The sequence below is a fragment of the Amblyomma americanum genome, chromosome 5 (genome assembly GCF_052857255.1).
Source record: "Amblyomma americanum isolate KBUSLIRL-KWMA chromosome 5, ASM5285725v1, whole genome shotgun sequence".
NCBI classification, from domain to species: Eukaryota; Metazoa; Arthropoda; class Arachnida; order Ixodida; family Ixodidae; genus Amblyomma; species Amblyomma americanum.
This window is the reverse complement of record NC_135501.1, coordinates 163,466,719-163,478,970: the sequence shown is the minus strand read 5'-3', so window position 1 is coordinate 163,478,970 and position 12,252 is coordinate 163,466,719. Positions and strand designations below refer to the sequence as shown.

Genomic DNA, 12,252 nt, shown 5'->3' with positions numbered 1-12,252 from the left:
GAGTGTGACGTCATACCAGATTACGTGACGGCGACGTAATGTGCTATCAAACCTAGTCACGTGACGGCGCTGTAATATGAGATCACACCTACTCACGTGACAACGATGTAATTTCTCGTCATGCAAGGCCCCCATCCACCCCCTTCCACCCCCATTTAAAGATCCATATGGATCCCACATTACTACACATGCGCATGAAGCATTACAAAGAGTGCCCACAGCCCGGCCCACATTAAGAACATTCGGATTTCCAGCAGGTAAACACGCCAGTTCTCATGTATGACATATTGCAAAAATCATGCAACGACACATGCCTTTACTCTCGAGATTATGGCGATGATGATGATGCTAACAGTGTATCCTTATGAGCCCGGGGAAGTCTGATAAACCGCGACCAAATTAAAAGTTGCCAGAATATTGATTAAATATTGTACACTACCCAGCAAGCAAAGACAATTATTGTGCGGTAAAATAGGAATACCTGCCGCTAATAATTAAGGATTACGATGTTCCTAGGAGGTCAAGACCCTCCCCCGTTTGCGCCACTTCCCTCCAGGTGGCGATGGTAATGGTTTCGAAATCCTGGGAAATCTCCGATGACTCAGTGAACCCGCGGCATTTTGAAAGAAAGGGCTAGATTACGTCCTCGAACTCTGTGTCAACTATTGAAATCACACGGGTCAAAACAACTGGCCTAGAATGGGCAGCGTGAACCATTCTCCCCATCAGGATCACCACGGCTCTCCGCTCAAATTTCCCCGCAGCGAAATCTTTTTCCGAGCCCCCACCACCCCTCTCCGTACCCAGAATGGTACCCTCTCCCTGCCGGGGGGGCAGGGAGAGGGTACCATTCTGGGTACCATTTCTGGGTACCATTTCTGGGTACCAATTCTGGGTACCATTTCGTCAACCAGTCTGAGACAATTAAGCTGCTTTAAGGCAATCACTTGTTTTCCTTCAAAACTTAACGAATCAATGGTACGCCAGCATTCTCGACGTTTTTTTACCCGCGAGCACCGCGCGAGCATTCAGCGAAGCCGTTTAAGATGAACGATGGGTCTCTGCACAATAGTTAAAGGAAAGATAACGTGTAGTGCCTGGTCGTCTGCAAGGCAGGCCACCAACCTAACTGATCCCATACAAGAAAAGAAAAAAAGAGAATGATTAGAAACATACAATCAAAAATGGCAAACTAAAAACAAGCGAACAACAGTGTGCCCCATTAAACGTCATATTAGAAGGTTCGAAACAGAGACTCAGCAGCACAGCACAAGCATGTAATCAGTTCCATACACATCTTCATTAAAAAGGAATCAGCTACCACATCATCATACATTCATTATAGCTAGTTTTGCATTTTTTCGCCGCTACAACACCGCTATGCTGGTGCGTTAATCGCCTCGTGTTGTGGTGTTTCGGCACTATAATTAAGCGAATTTCTGAGAAGGAACAAGGAACAGGAGATAAAAGAGACCCAATGGGCACTGAAACTCCCTTGGATGTCCTGTGGATGTTCGGGACATCCATGGGACGTCCAAGAGAGTTACAGTGCCCACTGGGCAGGTTATTCGGAAGGATAAAAAAGCGAAATTATATTTGTATCTGTTTGCATTAAGGAACGGGAATATACATAATTAGTGTGTGATTCGAAGGGGGAAGTCTCCGATCAAAAGCTTCGACGGTGTTACAGGTTTTTCTGACAGTGCTTTTTATATTAAATCAGCACGTGTCATTGTTAGGAATCATCTATATCACATTTTCTCGCCTGTGCCGACTACTCCAGTTTCTGTTAAGTCAGCTTGTAATGTACAGCAGGATCCCCTTTATTCGACTGCAAGGCAAGAGCCATGACGTCAGTGCCGGCAACGAGCATGAACACGAAGCATCTTGCTTGGGGCCATCTGCGCTGCGACGAACTTATTGCGCGCTTGTTGGACTGAACTTATTTGTTTGCAGCATCAAACAAAACTACCGCGGGTCAACGTGAGTTACGTGCTTTGCGCGCTGCCGGGAGTTTGAGCCGACCGGCAGGCAGGCAGCCGGGTGCTACGCAAGCGGGGCAAGGGGGAGGAAGAGTGGCGTGCTTTGACAGTAACACTCCTTCCAGGAAGACCAGAGGGGTGCGTCTTCCTGCAGGCTCGGACTGAACGGACATTACGGCGCAGCACCGGAAGCTAAGATCGAGGAAACTGTGGCATCCGGTTGTACAAACAGGGGAAACCGAACACCAAGCGTCGTCACTGCATGAACGTTGCGGCGGTGCCCTGCAACTCAGCTTCGGAAGCGGCACTCGTCGGAGTAAGACGTGGCAACTGCAAAAAGTCTCGACCTCAATATTTCGACCTCATCGATTGACGACCTCACTCAACCTCAAACTCACGCTTGAGGTTGAGGTCTGATTTCCTGACCTCACTCACAAAATTTCGAGCCGTCGCCGACCTCACCTCACGACGTGAGGTTGAGGTCGACCTCATGAGGTTGCACACCTCTGGTCAGCACCACAGTTGGCGCTACCGCGCTGTAGTCCGCTGTCAGAGTGGCAGGTGTGGACTGGGGGATACAGCAATGCGGCAGAGCGAGCCGACATCGTCCGCACATTTGCCGGCAGCAGCACCTCCGGAACCAGAGTGACACGCTAACCCCTGCACCCTACACGTTGTCGAGAGGCGGTACCAAAACAAACGTTGACCAAAACCGAAGCCAGAGGATGGATAAGAGTGCTGATGCAGCTGATGCGAACGACATCTACGAGAGGGGGTACCTAGAGTACATACCGGCCGCAGCAGCGTTAAAAATTTTGAGCTTTATGTACCATCTGGGCTCCTTACGAGAAAAGAATAAACTGTTGAAAAAAAGCGCATCGTGCAGGAAACCGAAATTACTTATCCATACAGTAAATTTTATAACACTTAACACTGAAATGGGAAGTATAAATTAAGAGCAGACACGATTACCTTTTACCTACATTACTTACGAGGCCGCAACCCATAGCTTCACCGCAGCGAGCGCTTTTGAGTGGGCGGCAAGTGTCATCATCATTCAGAAACCCAGCTGACAGATAGGCCATAGTTGGCTGGCCCGCAAGCACTGGACAAACGGAAGCAACACCTGCGTGCCAGTTCTATCTGTTGCGTTTCTCGCTCACTGTGACGTGTGTGTCACGTATCGCCTGCCGTATTTAGCTGCCCCGCTGCTATCGGCAGATGACAGCTAAGGTGTCGTCATTCCACAGTCTCCCGCTGTACCCGGAACCACGCCTGGTGACATTCGAACCGGTGAGCATCGCCGCGCCCCTCTGCGCGCATGTGACCTGTACCTGAACTGCGGGTCTCTTCTCCTGCTGGTGACAGGCAGTGCCGATGGACCAACCCCTGGAGAGGCTTGTGCCGGGCACGATCATCGAACTGACAGGCCATGTCCTGAGCAGCCCCAAGAGGTAGAGTACTGCAACTGCGCTGAATCGCATCGCTGCCCGCGTATGTGCGCGATCACTGCTTCTGCGCAGATTCCACATCAACCTGGTGACTGGCTCGGGCGACATAGCCCTCCACATAAGCGTGCGCTTCGATGTCGGCAATGTGGTCTTCAACACGCTCCGCAACGGCAGCTGGGAGGATGAAGAGCGCGTTGAGAGTCTGCCCGTGCAACAGGGACACAACTTTGAGGCAATGATACTCGTCGAAGAGATGGGCTACAAGGTATGGTGTAGAAATCGATCGCTACAGAACCCGTGCGCAGCAGAATAGATCGCGAAGTTTTTGTCGATGCGCGCGGCTTTAACTCGTTTCGTACTTATGCATATGGCATATATATGTTTAGAGATACCTGTATTTCATAGTATATGTCTCTGTCGTTGGGAACCCTCAGAACAAATTGTAGTATCAGTGTCCTGCTGTGCGACAGTTTCTTCTCGTACGTGTTACTAGACCTAGTCCACTGCGAACACCTCGCTACAGTATGACTTAGCTGGCTAAGCCAGCCATCCGGAAGGCTGCCATATATCACTGCTCTCTTTCTTATCTCAGAAGACACTGTTGTGGTTTCAACAGCTGCAGTCACCAATTTACGGTGCACTAAATTCAGCAGTTCTGCTTGTATATATGTGAGGAACGGGCGCTTCACTTTCGTTGAGCGCAGCTTCTTTGAATGGCAGCTCCATCTTAACAGAAGTATACTACTTTAAATCCGCTAGTTTTCTGCTCATCTTGTAAGCACATGCTCTTGAAGTCTGCACACCTTAGTACACGTTAAAAGAACCCGAGGAGGACATAATTTATCCGAAGCCCGCACTACAGCATCCGTCATAGTCCTAGTGCAGCTTTGGGGTGTTAAACCATATGTACCATACCAAAGCACACCACACCTGAGTACAGTAATAATTCTTTGGTACCGACAGATGGCTGTGCCCTGGAAACCTTTACTGAGATTCTTATCGTCATCATCCTAGTTACATCAACTGCTGGATGTAACCTAAACTTTCGTCGTTGCAGCCACCCTACACCAGCAAATTTCCTCATTTTAATCTTAAAATTGTCATCTTGTCTTTTTGCATCGCCTATCAGAGAATAACACAATATGTTGTCGACAAGGTAAAGATCTCGTATGAGGGGCTAAATGAAAATTGGCACATTTGTAGCTGGAACCTGTGTCCACACTTTCTTTGTTGCATATCCGTGAAGCTTGAGAAGGGTACACATATGCAGCCCATTTTTGAGGCCTTGCAGGCTCGGCACATTCAGATGCAAAGACAGTGGAGTTGTTTTTTGTGTTTGAATCTCGTTGGTAGACTTGGGAATTGGTAGGCTTTGACTGCAGTGCACTGTTCTAGGTCATGCAAGTGCTAGTAATGAGTATGCACTGGAGTCTGCTGGTGTTTAGTGGAACGAGAACATGTGCCTCTTATTGCTACAGTTTGATGGTGACAACTTTCGTTGTTGACATAGCAATAGAGTTGTGGCTTTAGGTGCTTGGTTGACATCTTGGGTACTGTTTTTCATGCATTTTTGTAAGTGGGAAATGCATATTGTTGTTTTCTGTGTTCAGTTCCTCGCACACTTATGGCAGCACAAACAGGCAGCACAAACTTATGGCAACACAAACAGGCGTCCATGCTTTATCCAGGATGTGTCGGCAGCCTGTAGCACAGAACTCAGCACATAGTAAACGTATAGCCGGATTTGGCAGAGTGCATCAGAGTGACATACTAACTAGTTCTTTCAGTGTATACTTGAAACTATTGTATTTCTCGTGTGAGTAGGTAATGTGGTTCTTATCTCAGTTGTGGAACCAGGACTAAAATCAACATGTTGAAAAGATGATGACACTATGGGTGCTACTGTCCTCACCTCTTCATGTCATTTTTAACATTATTTTCGTCAATCAAGTCTGTCTGAGCAATAGGCCCCAATCTACCTTTATTAATATTTTTTTTTTAGCCTTCCTTTTCGGTGCAAGAAAGAAGATAGCAAAATATGGGCTGTTGGCAACACTTTTATTAGCTTCTTCCAGATATTACCGATAGCTTTCTATATGAAACTGACTGAAATCTTGGTGACTAATACAGTGACCAAAAGTACGGCTGACTTCTTTTACTTCTGATTAAATGAATGCTATGGCAAAAATACAACTAACGTGATCATCTTTAATATGCAGAGGCTGTCGTTGTTGCTCTGCTCTTCCTTTTTTCAATCTTGCCGACACTTTGTTTTGACCACCACTACACGTGAATAGAGCATTTACACTATAGCCTTATGTGGGCTTCTATGGCTGCATGCTCAGTTTAACGGTGGGAATGCATTACATCTGGTGGGACATACATCAAAAAGCGATAAACTTCTTGCAACATTTTTCACCTCCGTTTCTTAAAAGTCAGTCCGGGGAGCGAAGCTTGCTAACCCCCCCCCCCCCCCCCCCCCCACACACACACACACACACACACACTTTTTTTCTTCTTTTTTGGCAGATGAGCGGACGCATTAACTGCTTTCCAAGTTGGCACCATATCTACTTGGTGCCACAGGTCCGTCAAAACATGCAACACGTGAGAATCTAGAAAAAAGAATTTTTTCTTTGTCCTTCAACTTTGTGATCATGCCTTCCAAGGCCGGTATTTGCTCCTGGAAGGTATAGCCTTATGAAGGTGGCTAACTGGGCTCTGAACACCCGTTAAGCAGCGCTGCAGAAACAGTGTTTCCAATTCTGGCTGGTACGCATGTGCAGGTGGCCTTCAACCAGCACCATTTTGCTGACTTCAAGCACCGGCTGCTTTACTCCACTGTGGAGAAGCTCAAGATGGACGGCTGTGTCACGGTTCACCGTGTCGAGCACAAGCCGCCATTGGGATCTCTGGTAACCACATCTGGGGGAAGGAACCCAGGGGATCGTTATCACAAACTGAAGGCTGCTTTGCGTGCTTAGATCAGCACTCATTCACACAAAGGAAAACAGAAAGGTAATGTAAAGGAAAAGTAGAGGAAGCGAGGAATCCAGATTTTTCGAGGTTGCATGTTAGGGGTCTACATACGCGGCCTCAGTAGATCATGCGTGCTCCTGTGCCATGTAACCAACCGTGGTAAAAGTCTGTCCATCTAATATAAAGGTGTCATATAGTTTCAAAATTGCTAGCTAGCATGGCTACTGATACTGGTGGCAAAACTAGAATATGATATTAAGCCATGAGTGCCCCACAGAACCCGGTCACAGTACGGAAAAGGTGACTCAGTGCCAAACGCCACCATGCATCTTGCGGTCGCTATGGTGACGGTAATGCATTGTCACTGTGCATCCATTTGCAGCATCAGGGCTTGGTCTGTTCACACTTGTAAACTGGTTTCAAGTGCCTGCAATCCACGTCGGGCTAAATTCCAAGTGAATAAACCGTGATCGTGTTCGTAGGACACTGGATTTCAAAGCCTAGCTTCACTGCCCTGCCTCATTTACATCTCACTGAGGGGCCGCCTATTAGGGATTAGGCTTTATGTTTGTGAACGATAGAAATGGCTCTTTGAGAAGCTCTGCTCGTGTTGTAAGATTACGCAAGGACATCTTTCGGGCCATGCTTGGATCTTGCCAAGTGCTTTCAAGAAGTGGGTTTTTCTTTGCTCATTTTATTCATGAAAGCACTCACAAAAGTTGAAGGGAAACTGAAAGCTCTGACATCTTGCATGATCTTGCACCTGTGATTGTTGCATGTTGCTCCTTCATTAATGTGCACATTACTTGGAAGACATGGTGCCTCAGTTCGGTCCTGTTCAAGTATTTGGAGCTGTGTGCCACTACCAGCAGGAGCACGCTGTCTGTGACTTTTTTGTGCTGTTCGAGAGCAGTGTGTAGCGCTTGGCATGAAGCGAACCATGGAAATTGTTATTAGTCAACGCGAACCAACTCATTTCTCTCTGACTCCCCTTCCAGCGCCATGTTTAACTGAACAGCTTTCGCCCATTTATGCAGCTGCCTCCCATGGAGGGCCCCCCGCCGATGGCACTGGCGAATGAGCCCACCATCGTCTACAACCCGGTAAGTGATGCTCGCAGGCAGGTAAAAGGGGACCAAAAAGCACGACAGTGCTACAGTAGACATTACCATTGATACAAAGCACTTGAAAGGGAATGTGTTGGCAGTTTGGAGGGGGACAGGAGATGCAGTGAGCAGGTTAATAGTGCAAGGGTCATTCTGAAGTAAGCGAAATGGAGGATTCATTATAAATGCTGGCAAAAGCAAGTTGTTTTATTAAGCTACACACTTCTCACTTCATATTACTAGACTGTCAATAAGGGGAGCTGCAGGTTTAAGTCCTGAGATTGTCGTAGTGTTCCTGGGGAAAACAAAATGTGCGCTCATTGTGGTCAACGATTAAAGCGCTTGCATAAGGCTCTTTGTACTAAAGTGTCATCTTTTCTGCCTCGTTCTCCCGTGTGCAGCCCACCCCGTTCCTGCACATGCTGCCCGGTGGCCGCCTGGCACCTGGGCTCATGGTGTACCTCAGCGGACGGCCGCACAGCGAGGCAAACTCGTGAGCTGCCTTTCCCTTGTGTTGCACATATATTGCGTGCACAAGTACTGTGCCAAGCATTTTTCGTTCGACCTCTACATGTGCAAATGAACTTTTATTCTCAAAACGAGCACTGTGCAAGGATCTCGTGATATACGGGATGAAAAACAAGGCAATACACTAAATAGGGTCATTCCACACCCTGCTTAAGACAATACTGTATTGTAAGATGATACACCCGACCTCGTCTGGTTTCTTTTTTCTTTTTCTTTAATCCGAGTTAACCATAAAACTCTTGCAAAATGTGCTTCTTTTGAGATTCATTGTTCAAAAGCAACTAGGCCTGTAAGGCCATCATGTACGCCTGTTTGTACACATTTCTTTTGCCCCCCCCTCCCGAGCCGCGTCGCCCAGACATTAATCCGACCAATTCGAGAGGTTTATTTTGGTGAAGCAGGGAGACAGGACCTAGTGAGAAGGATGAAACAACCAGTAATAACAAACATAAACTGAAGAAGAGAGAGACGCATAAATCTTTACTAGGCCCCTCAATGGCAGGCTTATTAAGAAGAATCCAGATCTGTCCCAAGAGAGCAAACTGTGGTTGAAGCAAAGGTCATTACCTTTGCTTGCTTTGCTTTGCTTCTGTGGGCATGTGTTCTCTTATTTCTACTGTCTCATGCTGCGCAACATATAACTTTCCTGTTGTCAGCTGTACCTGCCACTGGTACTAGGGCACGCGTGTGCACTGACGAGACATAACAGGATAGCTTGAGAAAAACAGGCAACAAAAGGCATTGAGCAGCATGGCAACAGACAAGAAACAAAGTGCACGTGTCCTGTGTCTTTCTTTTGTCAGTTGTCTTATCTTGTGTTACAAGCATAAACAACCGTCACAACATTTACGCAGTCGTTAGCCTAGTCTGGAAAAACAGGCTTGCCAATAGCACTTGTGTGACACACAAACAGTTCCCGACCATGGCATCTGCATGCTACTAGAAGTTGAAGGTTTGGAGTGCATGAACATTCTTGCACTGCATCAACAGCTGTTGGTGTGTCTTCTGACATAACCTTAGTGCCAATTCGTTGCTCTGTGCAAGCTGGTTTGGACTAGTGCTAGTATATAGTGCTGTTTAATGCCAACGCTGCATGAAACCGCATTGCCATGAGATGTGAAAGGTACTAGAGTGGGACTTGTATGCAAACTTGAAAGCCACCAGTGTCAACTCTTATCGGTCTGGTGCTTGAATATATTTGCTGCTCCTCCTGACGACACATGTCATTTTGCCTCTCTCCTCGTGCTGCATGTCTTTCCTCGTGCACTCTAGCGTCCATCTTTCTTGACTTGGCTTTGTTGTCAGTTGAGCTTTTCTGCATCTGTCAGCATTTGCAGGCTTTTCTTCTCACTTTTGGCAATAACCATTTTGCCTAGCTGAGTGTTTTAGCTGCCAGTGGCCCTTGTGCAGTGGAAACATCCAAGGCGAGGTTATCAGAAATCCTGGTAAAAAAAATCTGTTAGCCAGATAAACTTGGGGCTAAACTCTTTGGGAGAAGGAAGTTTTACTTTGGACAAACCTGCCTTGGGCTGGAGTGAACCTTCTTTTCCAACGTGGAGCTTTTTTTACAAAACTTAGGGACACTTGCATTGATCTATAGCTGTGTTAAGGGTGGACGCCGTATTCTCTCTCTTTAGACATCGGCCTTGTTGTAGGGTACTTTTCTTTTTAACTAAGTTGTCGCGGCGCAGGTTTTGCTTCAACTTCCAGTGTGGAGGCCTGGGCTCGGACATTGCATTCCACTTCAACCCGCGCTTCCGCCACAAGGAAATGGTGCGCAACAGCTTCCAGGACGGGGACTGGGGCACTGAAGAGCGCAAGTGCCACGGCTTTCCCTTTGCCCCGGGTGTCCACTTTGACCTGCTTATTCGGGTACTCATGCCTAATTCTTACTTTTTTTCTTCTAAATTTCTTTTGTTGTGAAGGGCACTTTGAGACTTTCAGGTGGCGCAGAACACTGGTTCCTGGCTCTGTTGCGCAGGTTCTGGACTCTTGTTATGATGTGGCCGTCAATGGGCAGCACTACCTCCAGTTCCAGCACCGGCTCCAGCCACTGCAGCGCATCAGCCACTTCAGCGTGGAGGGTGATGTGCTGCTGGCAGCTTGCAAGTTCCAGTACTGCCAGTAATGAAGAGGCTACCAGCGCAGCCTTCACCCGAGGGCCCGTGGGTTACCTGTTATGCTTGAATAAATGCCTAGTCGCTAGTTGTCATGGAGGCAGTACAAAGTTTGAAACCTCTGTGCCCCCCCCCCCCCCCCCTTTTTTTTTTTTGCTGAGATCGAAAATGAGAGAATTGAAGTTCAGATGTCCACATCACAGTTTGCAGCTCTGCAAAGGCGTGTGGTGTGCTGTGGATTTGCACAGACATATCGTAACAAATAGCCAGGTAATTCGCAATATTAGTGTGCAGTGGAGCCATGCAATTACTGCACAAACGCATACATAAACATCTGTAGAAATAAAATTGTGCATCTATACCTGCACATTAATCTACCAGCTGCTCAGCCGTACATAAACATCTGTAGAAATCAAATGGTACATATATACCTGCACATTAATCATCAACTGCTCAGCCCTACCTTCACCATGGTGCATCCCCAGAAATGCTTGAAAGTGGTGTGCAGCCATACCTAGTATGGCCCGCAACACATCAGCTGCTGCTTTAGTGCAGTCTGCAATTTACAGCGAGTTTGCGCACCATAGTAGACACTGCAGAATCTCGTGTTTTTTCAGCTGGCAGCTTGATAGAATTTAGCCCCCACCGGCACCTTATTTCGTGAAGGAAGCTCTGGCCATATCTTGCACGTTGCATGTTATACTGAGCGCAACTGTACCTTTCTTTGCCTGCGATATCGATGAGCAATTGGCAAAAGCAGCAGTCCTGTTTTATGCCTGTTTTCTGGACTGTCTAATTGGGCCTGGTGCATGCTAGACATGAAGACAGTGTTTGTGCAATTTTCGTCTTTGTCCCATCGCAGCAATTTGTTGCAACGCTCGTTTCCTCTGTTAATTTTCCTTAGCGAAGCTCTGCGCTGTAACTCTGCCCAGAACAGAAAAGACTGTGTATGTTTGCTTCTTTGAAAGCAAAGGTGCGCATTACTTTTGCTTTGCAACTTTTAATTTGTTTTTTCAATCTGTCTTTATAGTACCGTGCTGCTTGCATGCAGTATGGTATATTACTGTAAACAGCATGGATGACAAAGAAAAAAAGCGGGTCTCTACACTAACCAACAAATTAAATCTGTGTTTCAGCAGTGCACAATATATGAAATTGCAACTAAACGAAACTAAGAAGTAACAAAGCTTGGCACTTGTGAACTCCTTTTAACTTGTTTATTTTTTGCCATTTTCCACATTAATGGGTTATAACAATTAGTTTGAGCTAACTTACTACTGCATAGTTGGTTTTTATCCTTTTCATTCACTAATTACTTTTTAAGTGCACTCTTTGCATTTACTTTTATTGTGCCTGTGTTAAAGGCTTCTTCATTCTACCTTGTGCTGGTGTTCAATATTTTTATCACTAGAATGTATATTGCTTACAGAGCATGGTCTGTTTTGCTTCCTATTTTGCTTTTTGCTCAATTTTAACACATCGTTAATTTTTTTGCACGGCGAGTTGTCACATCTGCTTACTGCAATAAAAGCACTCCTGTCTTCCTGATGTGATGAGGGCAGCACAAATAAAAAGAGATTACACATCACTGATGTCAGTTTGTGGTGGAAAAGTGCTTATGCCGAGTATTAGAGCAATAAATTTGCGAAGAGCCTCCTCTTCAGTTTGTTGTCTCGTGCAAGCTGGCGTAGTGCCCCCTGACCAAGAACTTCCATATTATCCTGCTGCCTGACAAGATTGGTATCTGTATATATGAGACTGGGCCATGAGGGAGATGTTGGTCAGAGAGTGTGTGCTGTAGAGAATGTGCCACATGTGGTCATGCAGGTGGTACAGCTACCATTTTTGCTTATTTACCTTGGAAAGGGGCGAACTGGCTCGAGAGTCCTGTGTATGTGTCTTGCACCATTGTTTTCTTTGCGGTGGCTAAAATTCGAGCTGCCCGTAGCCACCACGGTGGCTCAGTGGTTGTGGTACTCGGCTGCTGACACGAAGGATACGGGTTCGATGAAACCGAAATGCTATAGGGCCATGTAACGTGCGATATCTGTGCACAATAAAGAACCCCAGGTGGTCCAAATTATCCAGA

The 12,252-nt window shown here is 46.6% G+C and overlaps 1 protein-coding gene across 1 annotated transcript; it reads left to right on the top strand.

The window, feature by feature from the left end:
- Window positions 1-3,046: 3,046 nt before the first annotated feature.
- On the top strand, window positions 3,047-11,751 carry LOC144132907 (galectin-4-like). The gene is made up of 8 exons (XM_077665641.1): window positions 3,047-3,275; window positions 3,351-3,436; window positions 3,506-3,698; window positions 6,220-6,348; window positions 7,450-7,515; window positions 7,920-8,011; window positions 9,738-9,918; window positions 10,028-11,751. Exons 1-8 carry the CDS (start codon window positions 3,204-3,206, stop codon window positions 10,172-10,174), a joined length of 966 nt encoding a protein of 321 aa, XP_077521767.1. The 5' UTR covers window positions 3,047-3,203; the 3' UTR covers window positions 10,175-11,751.
- The last annotated feature ends 501 nt before the right edge of the window (window positions 11,752-12,252 follow it).

Excerpts from the sequence above, each read along its gene's own strand:
- LOC144132907 (XM_077665641.1), top strand. The coding sequence starts at position 3,204 with ATGACAGCTAAGGTGTCGTCATTCCACAGTCTCCCGCTGTACCCGGAA. Across the intron at positions 3,276-3,350 it reads GCCTGGTGACATTCGAACCG|GCAGTGCCGATGGACCAACC; the intron begins GTGAGCATCGCC and ends TGCTGGTGACAG. Across the intron at positions 8,012-9,737 it reads CCGCACAGCGAGGCAAACTC|GTTTTGCTTCAACTTCCAGT; the intron begins GTGAGCTGCCTT and ends GTCGCGGCGCAG.